This window comes from Osmerus eperlanus, chromosome 7, assembly GCF_963692335.1.
Source record: "Osmerus eperlanus chromosome 7, fOsmEpe2.1, whole genome shotgun sequence".
Classification (NCBI taxonomy): Eukaryota; Metazoa; Chordata; class Actinopteri; order Osmeriformes; family Osmeridae; genus Osmerus; species Osmerus eperlanus.
This window is the reverse complement of record NC_085024.1, coordinates 14153944-14171275: the sequence shown is the minus strand read 5'-3', so window position 1 is coordinate 14171275 and position 17332 is coordinate 14153944. Positions and strand designations below refer to the sequence as shown.

The window sequence follows — 17332 nt, the reverse complement described above, 5'->3', positions numbered from 1 at the left end:
TACGTTCATTATACTTGTCCGTTAGGATTGGATGTGTTCTACACTACAGTCATAACAGTTCCACTAGCTGAATAACTGCTAGCATCAGATAGTCTGCTCCATCGCAAATATAGAGGTTTAGGACTATTTTCAATTCTGATAAACCTTGCATTTATTGTGCCATTAACTCCTTTTTGCATCCATACTATTGTTTGCCAGCAGTTCTTGTTCAGCTGGGTTACGTAGCGATCAACACAGCACGTGTGTTTCAGTGATGGGTGATAGCATGACCAACGCCGGACAAGTTGGAATCTTTCTTGAACTCAGAAAACGGTTGCAAAGTGGACTACTTGTTCTGGGGTTAGTATGTTGTACAGTTTATGCGGGCAATAAATACAGCTATTTAGCTAGCTACCCTAGCTCAATTGTGTTAACACAGCTTCAGATGGCTCGTTAGCAAGCAAGCTAGCAGTGGCACAGTAGCTACCTGCTTTGCAAAAGTATGCACTGAATCTAGCCAGCAAACCATCCTGTCTGTTTTTATCAAGCAACAAGACAGCTCTTAGTGATGGTAGCTAGGTAAGTGCGACAGATGCGCCCACTGATGTATATACACAATACAGAGACACAAGTATTGGGACACCTACACATTACACCTGTAGGAGCTTTTATGACATCCCAATCAAAATCCATCGGCAATAATATGGAGCATTAGGGAGTTTGGGCACTGCTGTTGGATGACAAGACCTGGCTTGCAGATGATATTAGAACTGAACCCACATTTTGCCCTTTCCTGTTTTGGCTTGATTATGCTCCATATTAATGCCTATGGATTTAGAATGGGATTTCATAAAAGCTCCTGGCTGTAGGTGTAATAATATGTAGCTGTTCCAATCATTTTGTCTGTATAGTGTAGCCACAAGCTAGTCCACTAGGTGGGGTAAAATATTGCTGGCAATTGAGTACTCATTCATTTTACTCAACGTGTCAGCTTCATGTCCAAACTACAGTAGTTTAAACATGTTGGTGAATATACAACTATGTGTGGTACCTAGTATATTCTATGTCTATCAGTAAATGTAATAGGCATCACCCCATGTCTTTACTGGTGTATTACGTTTTTCTTGTACTATGATGGGCGTGTTTAAAGGGATTTTTAAACAATAAAACATCAGCATACTAGAAAAAGAAATAAAAGAAGCTTAATCTCAGTGTGAGTCAAAAACAGTTGCCCTCTTATTGGATATCACTAGTGTGTGATTGTTGCATGGGCCACAAGAGAATCAGAATTGGCTTTTGCAAACCTAATGATGCAGGGGCTGTTTCGAAAGAAAACACATTATTTTACCCTGGGGAGGGGGCTTGTCCGAGGAACGGACAGAGATGCATTGTCTGGCTTGTGGACATAATTGCATGGTCTTGTAGACTGGACAGGGGTAACCCATCTTCCATGCTTGAGAAGGTTACACTGAGCTGAATCTGTAGCAGAAACAACAACACAATTCGGAGTTAACTGACCATTGTCTGACACTTGTGTGTACCTCATTCATTTATATATATTTTTTAAACTCTGTTTGTTTTTTGTTTTTCTAATCTCTCTTGTATCTAATACACACACACATCCTCGCTCAAAATGAGATATTATTGCCGTTTACCGTGGTTAAAGGAACATGCCATTATGTATCACTGTCCTTTTTTTTTTCTGTCTCCCAGGAGTGAGGTGGCTGGCAGCCCTGCAGAGGCCAGGGTGACAGCTGGGGAGTCGTGCCTCCTGGTACATACAGCCAGAGGCCTGCTATCCCTCAAGCTGCCACCAGGGATCAGTGTCACACAGGACTCCTTTGTGCAGACCTCCGGACAGCCAGGAGAGGAACTGCACTTCAGGATGCGCATCACAATAGACCAGAATATAGATGAAAGTAAATAACCTGTTTAGTGTGGCCTCAAACACACGCACTCTTTTTTTTTTGTACATCAGCTCTCATCTGGGCTTTTACTGTCAGCGGTATAGTGTAGATGAGATGGGTAATATCTTACTGTATGTGCTAACTATCCTCAGGGGCCCAGCCATCCCACACACACAGATTATCAGTCTGAGTCACTGCAGTATGAGCTGTTACTGTGATTCACCCCCCAGTTTAATGGACACCATCAGTACCTCCCCCGGAATCAACCGAGCAGCCATTAATATTGACCCAGACACCGGTGAAGTGAGGTGCTCCTCACTCCGGCGGTCCATCCTTCCTCCCTTCCGATCTGTCTTTAGTCCTTTCTTCTTTCCTTCCTCCAGTTATCCGTACCTGTCTATCTCGAGTCCTTCCTACCTCTCTCCCTGCCCGGTGAGTAAAGGGCGGGTGCGTGCGCTGTCTGTGAGGACAGTGCCGAGAGAGACAGACAGAGACAGCTGGGGGAAGCTTCAACGACAAATCCAATCACCAAACAGATTGGTGTCTTCTCGTCCTCCCAAGCTGCTCCCATCCAACCAGGATTTATTGACTGCCGTCCTCTAGTGCAAGGTGAAGACCTGTTCCCTAACTCTGACTTGTGTCTCTGTGTGCGTGTGTGTGTGTGTGTGTCTGTCTCTGTGTGTGTGCGCGCGCGTGTGCTCCCTTTCAGAGCCCTGTTGGGATGTGATGGAGCGGCTGAGGGTGCAGGAGACCTACAGCTTCACCTGCCAGGCCTGTGGCACCAGACTTCTGCAGGACAGGTGAGGAGGAGGATAGTAATGAGGAGATGGAGGACGGTGAGGTGAGAGAGGGAGAGGAGGAGGAGGAGGAGGAGGGGGGTGGGAGAGTGGAAGAAGAAATAAAAGAAAAACTAGGAGGATGAGTCGCGAGGAGGAGGAAACTTATTCCTTTCCCCCACCAGTTCCCCTGCGGGGAGTATTCTCCCCCCCCCCCTCCTCTTCTACACTGAGTCAACAGAGAGGAGACGGGTTCATTTGGAGAAGGAACGGTCGTCCGTGTGTTCTGACAGTCTCTGCTGTCTACTGGGTTCTAACTGGGTTCTGCAGACTACAGTGTTCTTTGTCTGCCGTCTTCACTGTTCCAACTGGGTCTGTTTTCCAGGGTGTTCCGGCGTGTTCTGCCTCTGCCAAATGGGAACTGGAACGCCCTGGTGGATGACTGGTGCTGCCACCCGGACCCCTTCGCCAACCTCAAGCTCTTGCCCCGACCGGAGGACTGCCTCTTGGGCGACTCCTACTTCCTGCTGCCCTCTGACAGCGGCTGCAGGGATACCCTCACACAGGAGGTCCAGGAACTCACAGACACAGTCGACGGGGACATTCATGAGACCAAGGTGACCGATAGTGAAGTGATTGGGGCTAGGAAGTCGGGGCTAGGACGTTGGGGCTAGGACACTGGGGCTAGGGGAATAGGGCCAAAGGAATAGGGCCAGGGGACTGAAGGAAACTTGTCCCGGATCTTTTTGAGAAGCTAGACCGAGGTTTGTATACACAGAGGAAAACGAAGCCACCGTCACCCCAAACTTCTCTCCTCCCTTCCTCTCTCCTCCCTCCCTCTCTCCTCCCTCTCTCCTCCCTCTCTCAATCTCTCCCCCCAGCTCGATGAATGTCCCTCTGCTCCTATCCTTCACTCTGTTCAGCTTGGGCTGTTTCTCTGTCTGGGAGGGGAGGGGGGGGGGGGGAGGCAGCTGAGGAAGAGGTATGGGGAGAGAGGGGGAGAGGCATTTCAGGACACTGTGTCAGTTTTGCTCAGGTGCCTTCCTCTGGTCGGTTTCCTTGACTGGCGAGCTCATCGATTGCTTGCGTTGTAAACAAGGTGAACTGTCTTTTGTGTGTGTGTGTGTGTGTGTGTGTGTGTGTGTGTGTGTGTGTGTGTGTGTGTGTGTGTGTGTGTGTGTGTGTGTGTGTGTGTGTGTGTGTGTGTGTGTGTGTGTGTGTGTGTGTGTGTGTGTGTGTGTGTAGAAACCATGTCGTAGACGAACCGTTATCTCCTGCCAGAGCTGCTCCTCTCGCCTTGGAGAGGCTGTCACACCAGGTACACACACGCACGCGCGTCCCACATACCTCCTGTCGATTAAGGATGTTCAAGGTGCTGTACAACTGTGCATGTATATAACTATAACCACCCACCCCTCCATGCCTACAGACACCCTGAAGCTGTATGTCACAGAGGTGGAGGTGAGCCGGGAGGATGGAGACAGTATCGGGGGGGCACGTCGAACCAGCGAGGGGGAGGGACAGGAGACGGACAGGTAACCAGCCTCGCACATGCTGGGGGGGTGGGACACGGCTCTAGATGTAAACACGGTGTAGGACCCTAGATCCTTTGCACGAGTGCCAGATGAATTTGAACGATGGCGTGTTAGCACAGTGTAAGGCGCTGGACGTGAGCGCGGGTATCCCGTGACTCCGGTGTCTGATCCCGGTGTCGTGTCAGGTGTGCGTCCAGGTGTGCGTTCCTGGAGAGGACGCTGGCCGCCAGGCTGCTGGAGCTCTCCTCGTCCCAGAGCATCTTCCGCTTCTCCATCCAGACCGCCGACCAGCGGGCCCACATCCTGGTGAGACCGCAGGAGGGAAGGAGAGGGGGGGGGGGGGGAGGGGGGGGAGGGAGGGAGGGAGGGAGGGAGGGAGGGAGGGAGGGAGGGAGGGAGGGAGGGAGGGAGGGAGGAGGACCCTGATGAAAGCGTGGGTGAGATTCGATTTTTGCCTCGCGCGAAAAGGAAGGTGACATTTTCCTTGTGTTGGTGAGGTGAAAGTATGAGATCGAAATGGTGTTGTGTCGTCGGAGGGCTGGAGACGGAGCGGGGTGTGAGTAACGCCCGCGTGTGTCCTCAGCTGTGGCTGCTGAACAGTGACTCCCTGGTGCTGTGGGCTCCTGAGGAGGCCGACGTCGCCGACTCCCCCAGCCTCCGCCCGCCTTCCCCGAGCCAATCAGACGCGGCCGCCGGCGCCCTGAAGCTACTCTACGTGGACTGCTCCGCCTCCGAGGACGACCGCTCACAGAAAGAGTATGACACACTCATCGATCCGTCCATCCATTATTCTCATCTGCCCATCTGTCTCATCCATCCCATAAGTGTGCGTGCGCCCTTGCTGCACAGAGTAGATGTGTCTAATGAATCCCCGGCATCAGTGAGGTCTCGTCTAATTGAATCCCGCCTGTCACTGAGGGAGACAATGATTTGATTACTTCTGATTGGACAGAAAGGCGGCAACACTGTTGGCCAAAATCAACAGTGACCCGTTAATCAACTTCCTGCTGACATTCTCGCTACGATAGGCTGTGTGTGTGTGTGTGTGTGTGTGAGAGTGAGAGAGACAGAGAGAGAGAGGGAGTTTCGCCCAGCCTCTGCACAGATGGCTTTACCTGGGTAACTGGATCATCTTCACCCTTCGCGACAGGACATCCATCTCTCTCTCTCTCTGCTCCTCTCTCACTTGCACGCGCCTTCTGTCTCTCTTTATGACTATCGCTCCCAGGCCTACATTTATCTCGGTCCCCCTTTCTTTCTATTTGACTATTGCTCCTGACATCCTGTGTGTGTGTGTGTGTGTGTGTGTGTGTGTGTGTGTGTGTGTGTGTGTGTGTGTGTGTGTGTGTGTGTGTGTGTGTGTGTGTGTGTGTGTGTGTGTGTGTGTGTGTGTGTGTGTGTGTGTGTGTGTGTGTGTGTGTGTGTGTGCGTGCGTGCGCGTTCCAGACTGATCACAGACTGGGAGAGGACCGTGAGTGTCCATCCTCTGGAACTGCCTCAGACTACCTGTCTGGAATTGCTCCGGCTGCTGACCACTTCCACTTCCTGTTTACCTCCATCCCTGCGGCGCTGCGATGCCTATCAGGTGAGGAGCATTGTAGGTGGCGCAGGTGGAACTCCGGCCTAACACTCGGTCTGAATTTCCCGTACAAAATGTCCACGTCTGGCAAACAGCCATCTTATCATGGTGTGGCTCGTGCTTTAGTTGAGTGCGTTTTAGAGGCTGGTGTGGCTGCAGTCTGGGTGTGCTGTATGCAGGTACCACTGTGTGTCTGATAAAGACACAGTTTCCTTCCTGCCTGCCAAGTCGCCCCAAGAGAAGACACTAATTACCAGTTCACTGCTCTTCTACCATCACGCCTCGTCTCATACATCCCTCCTTGTTTTTAAACTCCTCAAGCCCTTTTCTTCACTTCACGGAAAGCTAGAGAAACGAGGTGGGGGGGGGGGGCGAGGAGAGGAGAGGAGAGAAGGAAATGGTGATTTGCATTTGGATACTTCGATTGGAGACGTCTCGAGTTACAGGAAATGTTGCTTCTGTCTGAGAGCTGCTCCACCGCTGAGGGTAATGGTGTGGAGCTCAGCTGCATTCGCTCCAGGGACCAGACAAACAACAGCTATACCGAGCCCCCCGGATGTCAGCCCCCAGCCTCGCTCCCCAGCCCCCAGTCCGCAGCCTCCAGCCACAGCCCCGGCCCACAGCCCCCAAACACAAAGCCCCCCCCCCCAGTCCTCAGAGAGAGGCAGGTGTGGCCTTGGGTTACACAAGAACCTAATTCATCATCCTGGTCCAGACCCAGAACTCCAGAGCCAGAGAGGCAGCAGATGGACCCAAGCCCCCCCACACACACACACACACACACACACCCCTCCTCCCCGGCTCGGGTTCAGACTTTGTGAGACCATTCTCCCGATGCTGATTAAAGCTGTGAATGCTGGCAGTCCAGACAGACAGGGTAATGGTTGTTAATGTGCTGGTATTTATAACCACCCAACCAGGGGGCCCAGAGAGAGGCCCACAGCACCACGGAACACTGCCCCCTTTAAATATCAGACCTGAATAACACTCCAGCCAGCTCTTTTTTTAGCACCGTTGTTTTGGCCCCTCTTTCTCGGTCTGCTTTGCGAGCGTTGTGTTCACCGCGTGTTCCTAATGGTGTTCACGCGCAGGCGAGTTTCAATCGGATCCCCTGATCTCATCCCAGTAACTCGTCCTTTTTGCATTGTGACGGTGCCGTGAGCTGGGTTTGTGTGCGTGTGTTTCTTTTGGGTTGACGTCTCTATGCAGCGGAGGATGGAAGAAAGGTCTCTCTTCATCTTGACATCTCCCTACTGTAGCCTATTTCTTACTGCCTCCAACCTTCCTGTGCTCTCTGTATTTCTGTCGCTTTCGTTTCAAGGTGGCGTACCTGAGGATGTGAGGTCATGGTTCATTCCTCCCGGAGGAGACACCTGTTCTCTGAAGATGACCAGAACCTGCCCCCCGAAGCCTGGAGAATGGGGTCAGGTGACCCAGAAGCCTGGTCAGGTGGCCTAGACATCTAATCATGTGATCATCCCACGGGCACAATGAACCGCTATCGGTAGTGCCATGTTAAATGTGCCGGAACGTCACATGAAGTTGTATCTGTATTTTTTTACTCCCCCCCCTTCTGTATGAGAATAAAACATTGTCATTGGCTCAGTGTGTGCGCCCTCACTTCTTGTGGTGTGTGTGTCTTCATGTTCTAAAGTGTGGACGGAGTGGTTGGTGCCTTCAGGAACTTGAGCCCTCGAATGTTTTCTCAAAAGCCCTGAATTTCTCTTGTTAAAATTTGGGTTGTCATTTTTGGCAAGTCCAAAATGTTGTATTACATAAAGCTCCAAAGTAAATACAATTGCTCAAATTAATGCAACACTTCCCTGCGTGCGCTCGCGTTACCTGTGGGTTTTGATTCATGATCAGGAGCCCTTCAGTTGCATGAGCCGGTAAAGTCGAACCAAAAATGATCTGAAAGCTTCATAATAAATTATCTGTTGTTTCTGCCAGGGGGACAGACACATCAAAAGGTCATGTGATGAGTCAGCCTACACTCTATACTTAGAGACGCCGTGCTTTGTCTGACTCGCAGCAGAAACAACTCATTCGAGTGTGTAAAGCACGCCAGGCAGGAGCCTGAACTCCTTGCCTCTGCTAGCGCGGATCACACACACGACCCCCCCCCGTCTCCGCGGCCAGCGAGCGCACACTTCCTGTCTTCTCAGGTTAGACCCCCGTCTCAGAGACAGTTGTATAGCAGGAGGTTGTGGTGCCTTCAGACAGGGTCTTTGTTGCTGGGGCTCGAGCTGTGTTTCCCGGTTGCTGGGCAGGATGTGCCGAGTGCTGAACCAAGCAGCCCACTGACGAAAGCAGCAGCACGTAGACCTGTCCCCCAGCGAGGCATCACAGCCGAGAGGGACCAAGCTAATTAGATCGTCCAGAGCAGCGCACGCATACTGCTCTTCCTCTGGCCCGGCGGAGACAAAGAGGCTCTGTCGATGAGCAGGCTGCGCAGGCAAAGGAGCTGAACAGGGCTGAGCAGACAGAAAGGGGAGCCACTCTGATAAGGGGAGGAGAACCAGCCCTGAACAGGAGAAGAGAACCAGCCTGTAGTGTTCTCGGGGTCACTGTGATGTGCTGCCACCAGAAGGCCTGGCTGCCTGCTTGTCTGTCTGTATCCTTGGCAATTAACCCAGGGAGATGGTACAGGGTGTCAAATGAAAAGCTCTCGTCTCTTTCAGGCCCAGGTTGACATTGTGATGCTCATTAGTGTGCTCTGCTGCTTATATTCATCAAACGGGCGCAGGGCCGGATTCGGCGCGTTCATTAATGGCGCACTTGAGGACTGTGTGTGCGTTTGTGGGTGTGCGTTTGTGTGTGTGCGCTCGTGATTTCCCCCCTCTTATGTAGGAATGTGAGAGAGAGAGAGAGAGAGAGAGGGAGAACAGACCGTGCTTGGCCCTCTGAAGACTCCAGCTTCACTGGAACTCAACCTGTCATCTGATGTGGTTAACTGGGCTTCCTCCTCAAGGACTCAGCCATCTCTCCCTGCAGGTGCTGAAGAGCTGATCCCGGAGCGCCTGAATCCGGGATCGGTGCTCTCATATCAGAGGAGCATGGGAAAGCAACGGCCCTGACCTTTGACCCCAGACGTCCTCGCCCAAGGGAGCAGATAAGATGAGAGCCTTTGGCGGACTTGTCAGAGAGGGAGGGTCCCGCTGCTGTGCCTGGGGCTCGCCTGTTCCATGTCACGTTTGTTCCCTGTTGTCTTCAGAGGACAGGGTCGCCATGCAGGTGTCTGTCATGTCCTGATGACGTGACAATAAGAGGCTTTTATGCAGATTCAGAAGAACGGCGTCGCGGGTTTTGAGGACTGCGAAAGCCGCGGGCCTCTCTTCTGTCACCCTCTCAGTCTCCCTCTTCCCTCCCTCCCCTCCAAGGCCTCTCTAACTAGTCTAAAGGGGATACAGGCTTTCTAAGGGCTGTCGAGGGACTCATTATCGGGCAGCGTGCCTCCCACGCCTCGCTGGGCCACCCTGCAGTGTCGCCCATGGAAATGCCATGCCTGCAGGCCGGGTCTGAGCAGAGATCCAGTCTTGCCCCCCGGCCATGGAGTGTCAAGATGACATCCGGATTTGGAGCCTGGATGTGAGAGGTAGGCCTGGAAGGACTGGTACACCGTTGTAACATCGAGCCTGTTTGTGAGTTTAGTTTGGAGAGTTGACAAATAGATTGGAGCTCCCTAGCAAAGTCAGCTCAGCGAGGCACTCAAAGCCCTCAGATGATTTGCCGGAGACACAGTGTGAAAGAAATCCCGCATGAGGTCGGCTATGCGGTTATTCTTATCCACCTACCGTATCTCACATTTGTAACCTGTCCTCGCCTTGGCGCAGTGACAGTGTGACAGTGCCAGAACTGACAGGTGCAGAGAGGGCCCGACAGTGAGCTTAGCCTAGCCTAGCCTGGGCGCGTGTCTGGAAGAGAGTTGCAGGTCAGCCAATCTGCTCTCTGTCAGAGCAGCTCTGGGGAAAGGCACAGTTGGAGCCACAGACCCTGGTCTCCTGTGTGTGCGGGTGTGTGTGTAGGTGTGTGTGTCTGCATGTGTGTGTGTGTGTGTGTCTGTGTAAAGCAGACCCTCTGTGTGTCCCGGGGCTTGTGCAGCTGCTGTGGTTCAGCGCAGCCAGGAGGCATCATCAGAACCACATGACCCGGGTCAAAATACTTATCTGTGCTTCAGAGATCGTGCCTTTCAGAATGGAACCCAAGTCTTGGTCCCAGTCACGCAAAACCCCACTCTCTTTACACTCCAGAATACAAATACCCCACGGTCTCAAACGGAGACATTTACAGTTAGGTCCATAAATATTTGGACATTGACACAATTTTCATCATTTTGGCTCTGTATACCACCACAATGGATTTGAAATGAAACAATCAAAATGTGCTTTAAGTGCAGACTTTCAGCTTTAATTTCAGGGTATTTACATCCAAATCAGGTGAACGGTGTAGGAATTACAACACATTTTATATGTGGCCCCCCCCTTTTTAAGGGACCAAAAATAATTGGACAAACTAACATAATCATAAATCTAATTGTCACTTTTAATACTTGGTTGCAAATCCTTTGCAGTCAATGACAGCCTGAAGTCTGGAACCCATAGACATCACCAGACGCTGGGTTTCGTCCCTGGTGATGCTCTGCCAGGCCTCTACTGCAACTGTCTTCAGTTCCTGCTTGTTCTTGGGGCATTTTCCCTTCAGTTTTGTCTTTAGCAAGTGAAATGCATGCTCAATTGGATTTAGGTCAGGTGATTGACTTGGCCATTGCAGAACATTCCACTTCTTTGCCTTAAAAAACTCTTTGGTTGCTTTCGCAGTAAGCTTCGGGTCATTGTCCATCTGCACTGTGAAGCGCCGTCCTATGAGTTCTGAAGCATTTGGCTGAATCTGAGCAGATAATATTGCCAGAAACACTTCAGAATTCATCCTACTGCTTTTGTCAGCAGTCACATCATCGATAAATACAAGGGAACCAGTTCCATTGGCAGCCATACATGCCCACGCCATAACACTACCTCCACCATGCTTCACTGATGAGGTGGTATGCTTTGGATCATGAGCAGTTCCTTCCCTTCTCCATACTCTTCTCTTCCCATCATTCAGGTACAAGTTGATCTTGGTCTCATCTGTCCATAGGATGTTGTTCCAGAACTGTACAGGGTCTTTTAGATGTTTTTTGGCAAACTCTAATCTGGTCTTCCTGTTTTTGAGACTCACCAATGGTTTACATCTTGTGGTGAACCCTCTGTATTTACTCTGGTGAAGTCTTCTCTTAATTTTTGACTTTGACACAGATACGCCTACCTCCTGGAGAGTGTTCTTGATCTGGCCAACTGTTGTGAAGGGGTTTTTCTTCACCAGGGAAAGAATTCTTCTGTCATCCACCACAGTTGTTTTCCGTGGTCTTCCGGGTCTTTTGGTGTTGCTGAGCTCACCAGTGCGTTCTTTCTTTTTAAGAATGTACCAAACAGTTGATTTGGCCACACCTAATGTTTTTGCTATCTCTCTGATAGGTTTGTTTTGATTTTTCAGCCTAACGATGGCTTGCTTCACTGATGGTGACAGCTCTTTGGACTTCATATTGAGAGTTGACAGCAACAGATTCCAAACACAAATACCATACTTGAAATGAACTCTAGACCTTTTATCTGCTCCTTGTCAATGAAATAACGAACTCCCATGAGGGAATAACATACACCTGGCCATGGAACAGCTGAGCAGCCAATTGTCCAATTACTTTTGGTCCCTTAAAAAGGGGGGGGCCACATATAAAATGTATTGTAATTCCTACACCGTTCACCTGATTTGGATGTAAATACCCTGAAATTAAAGCTGAAAGTCTGCACTTAAAGCACATCTTGATTGTTTCATTTCAAATCCATTGTGGTGGTATACAGAGCCAAAATGATGAAAATGGTGTCAATGTCCAAATATTTATGGACCTAACTGTAGCAGATGATTTGATCCAAAGTGACGCGTGGAGGGGGATTTAAACCTGTGGATCGAAAGCGTAATGCTCCCTCGCTGATGCAAATCTTCAAATGATGATCAAACAGTTCCGCACGCGTGGTGTGTGTGTGTGTGTGTCTGCGTGTGCGCGTGCGTGCATACAGTCCGTGAGCAGACGAGCAGAGAGATGGACGGACGCGGAGGAGAGGACAGGAAAGAGAGAAAGAAGGGAAGTTCCTGTTCCCTCCCTCCCTTCTCTTTCCACTCCCTCACACCCCGCTCCGCCTCTCTCTTTTATGATTCGATCCCTCTCTTCTGCTTTCCGGTCCTTCTCTCCGTTCTACATGGTTCTCATTTTGTGTGTGTGTGTGTGTGTGTGGAGAGAGAGAGAGAGAGGAGGGGCTGTGTGGGCGGCTGTCTGTGTGCTCTGGCCTCAGGACAGAACAACAGCATTGTCCTCATGTGATTAGCTCAGCAGAGCCGGACGCACAGCCAAACAACGCCCAGCAGACACACAGACCCCGTGCGCGAGTGTGTGTGTGTGCAGAGCGCGTTTAATAGTCCCACAAGAATCCGCCCCGCTCTGTGCTGGATATATTCTGGCTACATACGGTATCTCTGTATCGTGACACAGGAAGTCATTGAGACCAGAGTGTTCCTCTGGTTGCTGAGTGATTGGAACACTTAGCACATAATTCTCCCTCTCAGAGTTGTGTGGAGCCTGGAGTCCCCCCCCCCCACCACCCCCCCTCCTCCAACACCCCCCCCCCCCCCCCCCAGGCTCTTGCTAGAGTAGGATGTGTGAGGTGCGTGAGGCAGAACTCCCTGTCAGTGTGAAGGCTTTCTTCTCCATGATGGAGTCTCCTCTGCGGCTCTGACAGACTCAGGCTCTGACCTACTCACACCCGGAGGAGAGGAGGTGAGGGTGGGGTGCTGTGCGGAGAACATCATCATCTTCCTTTTTCCGTTTTTACTCTTCAAAGAGAGCTTCGTTTCACCCAGCCCCATCCACATGCATACTTTCATAAAGCCTTTTGCCTTAGAATATTTGAGCTTTTTCTCCCCCACCCCCCCCCCCCCCCCCCTTTGTGTCATCCGTTACTTGCGATGCCAAAGCTTGTTTCTTCCTCTGTAGTTCACTGTCAGCCTGACTCCTCCCCGCCGCTGTTCTGTCAGACGCTTCTCTTCTCCGATCCGTCTCTTTACCTCCCTCATCCTCTCTCTCTTCTCATTTCCGCTTCACTCTGTCTTTACCTCTATCCTCTCTCTCTCTCCATTCTTCTATCCTCTCCTCGATGTTTCTCTGTCTCTCTCTCGCTACGTCGGGTTTATTTCTCTCCTGTCCACTCTTTATTTCTCTCCTCTAATCTCACTTTGTTTCTCTCTCTCTTCATTTCTCTCTCTTTTCTCTCCCTCGGAGTCAACTGACCGGCCGAGAGACTCTCTGCCAGCGTCTCTCTGCTGGCCAATGAACGCGTGCAGCTGCATTGTTACCCTGTCGTTGTTGTTGTGTGTTTATGGTGTGATCACCTTCATCTTTGCGCCCCCCTTTGCAACAATCGCAGCATCTGTCAGCACTCAGTAACAATTAAACATCTGGTTGAGCGAGAGTGGGAGAGAGGGAGAGCGAGGGAAAGAGAAAGGGGGGCACTTGGTGCATGGTATAAATAGAGCGAGATGGAGAGAGAGAGGGACAGAAAGTGAGAAAGAGAGAGGTAAATGTCCTTGTTTGTATCCATGGTGTAGTGTGCATATTCATGTCTCCCCCGGGGGTAATGGGCTGGAATTGTTGCCCGTCTGTGTTGTATTCTTCCTCTCTGACACAGTCTCCCTGCATGTCTGTCTGTCTGTCTGTCTGTCTGTGCCTCTGTCTGTCTGTCTGTCTCTCTGTCTGTTCGTTGTCTGACAGTCTCTCTGTCTGTTTGTCTACCTCTGTCTGGCTGTCTTTCTGATGCTCTGTCTGTCAACCTGTACGTCTGTGCACAGTTATCTGTACGTCTTTGTGTCTGTCTGTCTGTCTGTCTGTCTGTCTGTATGCCTGCTTAGGAGCAGATCTATCGTCCGTCACCTAAATGTCCGATCAATGTCGATTTGAAATGTTTGAATGTTTGCCTGATCTGAAACCCATCAACAGCAGCGTCACCTTGACTCCCAGCCAAACACACACCCTACCCTCCATGTTTCTCTGTCTCTCGTGCTACCTTTAGAGCGCACACCAAACGTTTGATTCAGCGTTCAGTGAGTCCCTCCATCTCTCTCTGATGTGCGTCGTGTACTCGTGTCTCCAAAATGATAAGTGCGCTCGCGGCCGAGGTGTCCGTGTTCAAACGTTGACGCCGTGCGGAACGACACGGCGGCGGAGACGAGAGGAGCCCAGATGGCGGGCGAGAGGGAGGGAGGGACCGCAAGGGCTTGTTGTCAGTCGCGTCTCCTCTAATGGCCGACGTTCGCGGAGAAGAGAGATGTTCTCCCGTACGCCGCGCGCCCTCAGAACTAACAAGGCCCTGCGGCCGTCCTTTCTGCAGCTCCCACTCGGGTCTGGGATCTGATTTCAAATGATTTATCTGGGAGTGGCGTTCCCTCCTCCTCGCTCCTGGGTGGGGGGGGGGGGGGGGGGAGAAAGAGAGGCGAGGAAGAGAAGAGCAGGGAGGAGAGAAGCCGAGAGAAGACCGTCTGTATTCACTCATCCGCTCAGGAGTAGAGACAAACGATGGTGTTGTGCTGTCATGGCAGGAGAGAGGGCCCCGTGGCTGCGGTCTCACTGCCGTGGTCATGGGAAAGGCAGGCTTCATGAGAGAGAGGCAGACAGACAGACAGGTAAACAGGTTGGCAGGCAGACAGACCAGTTGGCTGTTTGACTGATGACAGATGTCCAGAACAGGTTCCCCCAGCAGCCAGACGTGGTAAAATGGTCCTACCCAGGCCAGCCAGGCTGTGTCCAGGTTGGGTCCCACATAGCTGAGGGGATTTCAGGGAGAGGCCTAATCCTCTCCTCTACCCCAACAGAGAGCAGGAATGTGCTTTTATCAAGACAAATTAGGTTTCCATCTCTAAATGCCAAGTCATGACAATGCTCCACTACAGAGAAAGAGAAAGAGAAAGAGAAAGAGAAAGAGAGAGAGAGAGAGAGAGAGAGAGAGAGAGAGAGAGAGAGAGAGAGAGAGAGAGAGAGAGAGAGAGAGAGAGAGAGAGAGAGAGAGAGAGAGAGAGAGAGAGAGAGAGAGAGAGAGAGAAAGAAAAAGAGAAAGAGAAGAGAAAGAGAAGAGAAAGCGAGAGAGAGAGAGACAGACTAGCCCCCAGAGGGGACTAGTTTGGTGTTTGGTTCAACAAAGGTCAGGTGGGTTTGTCAGGGACCTGGACCAGGTTGCCAACTTGGCAACTCCTTAGAGAACTCTTATCATGATCAGATACACACCATGGCCTCACACAGACCCCCAAGTCCACACACAAACACACACAGAGACACAGACACACACACACAGGGAGGGGTAACAAGAGAGGGCATCATTGACCAAACCTTTGACATGTGGACAGTATCAGTGGTCTGGTCAGGGACACACACATACGCACACAAACACACCTGACACACATATCTGATATCTTCATACAGGACTCAGGTTACCCAGCACTTTAATATATTACATTTCATGTGACGGTTGGGGGGCTATGTGTGTCTGTCTCGTTTGTGCCCCAGGTCGGCTGGCAAACAACTGCGCTGGCATGAAGGCCCACTGATCAGCCCCTCCTCTGAGGCAGAGTCAGTCATGACAGGATGGCAGTGTGGGGGTAAGGGGGGGGGGGGGCTATCTATTGTTACCAGAGCAACAGCGGCGGAGTGTTTTCCGTAAGCACTCAGGTTCCACGCACAACGTTACGGGCTGATCTTCTTACTGTAAGTGTTCCCACAAATACACACATATACACACACATATACACACCCACAGGGTAAATGATGCTCTTGTACTCTCTTTTGTATCCATCCCAAATCAGCCGGCCGTTAGCAGTGACGGTTATTCTATTCTGGTGGGACTCGCCACTTCCCTTTGCCACGGTCGGGCGAGCATTGTAATTTGGAAAAACCGGCATATTCTCAAAGACGCTTGGCGGTGCTCGGCCTTGTGGGCTCTGCGTGGCGAGGCCGCCCGCCGCCTCCCCCGCTGTCTCGGCTGTCCCTGCCGCGCTGCCGAGGTGACGAGGTCGTTACTCACGGCGACACGGTCCGCTTGGTCTACAGCATATTACCTGCCGTTTAATAACCATACCTCCTTAGATTCACACACACACACACGCACACACACGCATACATACTGTACGTACACACACACACACAGACCCTAACCCGATACACAACACATTGTGGAAGTAATCAGTTATGTCAGTTCAAGATATAACTCCCGAGATACACTGGAGTCTTTGTTTCACAGAGAAGCCACATATTGCATACATATGGTTTGAGACAGACTGTGGTGTTGCTACGACAACAAACGTTAATACACTGTATAACCTTGGAATAAATAACTACCACGCTTAGAATTGTTTCATGGAACATCCGTCTGAGTTCGTCTATTCAACCAACTCCATCTCCTTCTGTAATGACCTTGGTTGCACAGACAGGGCTGACCAAGTCCTGTGTTCCCACATGGCTGGACATCAATCTGTCTGGGCTTATTTGGACATGAAAAAACAACATCGGCTTTTAAAGGTTTGTCTGTTTCTCTCAATCTGGCTGCTCCACGGTGAAGGAACACCCACAGAAAGGTGGACTGACACGCACACACACACACAGGCACAGGCACACACACACACAGGCACACACACACACACACAGGCACAGGCACACACACACACACACACACACAGGCACACACACACACACAGGCACACACACACACAGGCACACACACACACACACACACAGGCACACACACACACACACACAGGCACACACACACACACACACACACAGGCACACACACACACACACAGGCACACACACACACAGGCACAGGCACACACTTGATATTCAACCTTTCCCCTCTCGTCGCTGTTTGAGTTGGCTTGTGCTCACAAATGAATCAAGTTGGTGCTAACATTCCTGTCTTGTTGCAGGGAGAAATTGCTGTGCAACTGGGTTGTGTGCGTCTGGAATGGTGTGTGCGTGTGTGTTTGTGTGCCAGTGTGTATCATTTAACTCCTCCTCCCAGCTTCTCCTTCTCCAGCTCTGGTTTCACACCTCTCCGACAACATGAGCGGATAACAGTTACCTATACACACATGCACTCACGCACACACTTTCCAAAGATGCACACTTTCATTAAACCGCACCTCATTGTACTACAGGACGCCTTCCTAGACTGCCCTCCTCTTCCTCCCTAGATGCATGACTACCAGAGTTCGAAGAGTGGTTCCTGTTCAACCCGTTTTCTGGGATTTGTGTTCCAAATGACGTTCGTTTCTCATGCGACTGAAGGAAAGCTGTGCTGATGTGCGAGAGACAATTTGAATGTTCCAACCCACAGTATTTGGATATGTGTGTCGGACCCCGTCCCAGACGAGGTGTAACCCGGCTGTCAGTCAACGGGATGGAGGATCTCTCCAGACAGACGC

The 17332-nt window shown here is 51.0% G+C and overlaps 1 protein-coding gene across 2 annotated transcripts; it reads left to right on the top strand.

The window, feature by feature from the left end:
- Window positions 1-3: 3 nt before the first annotated feature.
- Window positions 4-15511, top strand: ube3d (ubiquitin protein ligase E3D). Of its 2 annotated transcripts, none has more exons than XM_062465053.1 (10): window positions 4-339; window positions 1693-1898; window positions 2596-2686; window positions 3048-3279; window positions 3908-3980; window positions 4092-4197; window positions 4383-4503; window positions 4781-4953; window positions 5644-5782; window positions 15420-15511. In XM_062465053.1, the coding sequence occupies exons 1-10, from the start codon at window positions 254-256 to the stop codon at window positions 15447-15449; spliced, it is 1257 nt and encodes a 418-aa protein (XP_062321037.1). In that variant the 5' UTR covers window positions 4-253; the 3' UTR covers window positions 15450-15511. The 2 variants fall into 2 exon arrangements, with proteins under 2 accessions (XP_062321037.1, XP_062321038.1); XM_062465054.1 differs by lacking the exon at window positions 15420-15511 and adding an exon at window positions 7098-7340 and having other exon boundaries at window positions 6-339.
- The last annotated feature ends 1821 nt before the right edge of the window (window positions 15512-17332 follow it).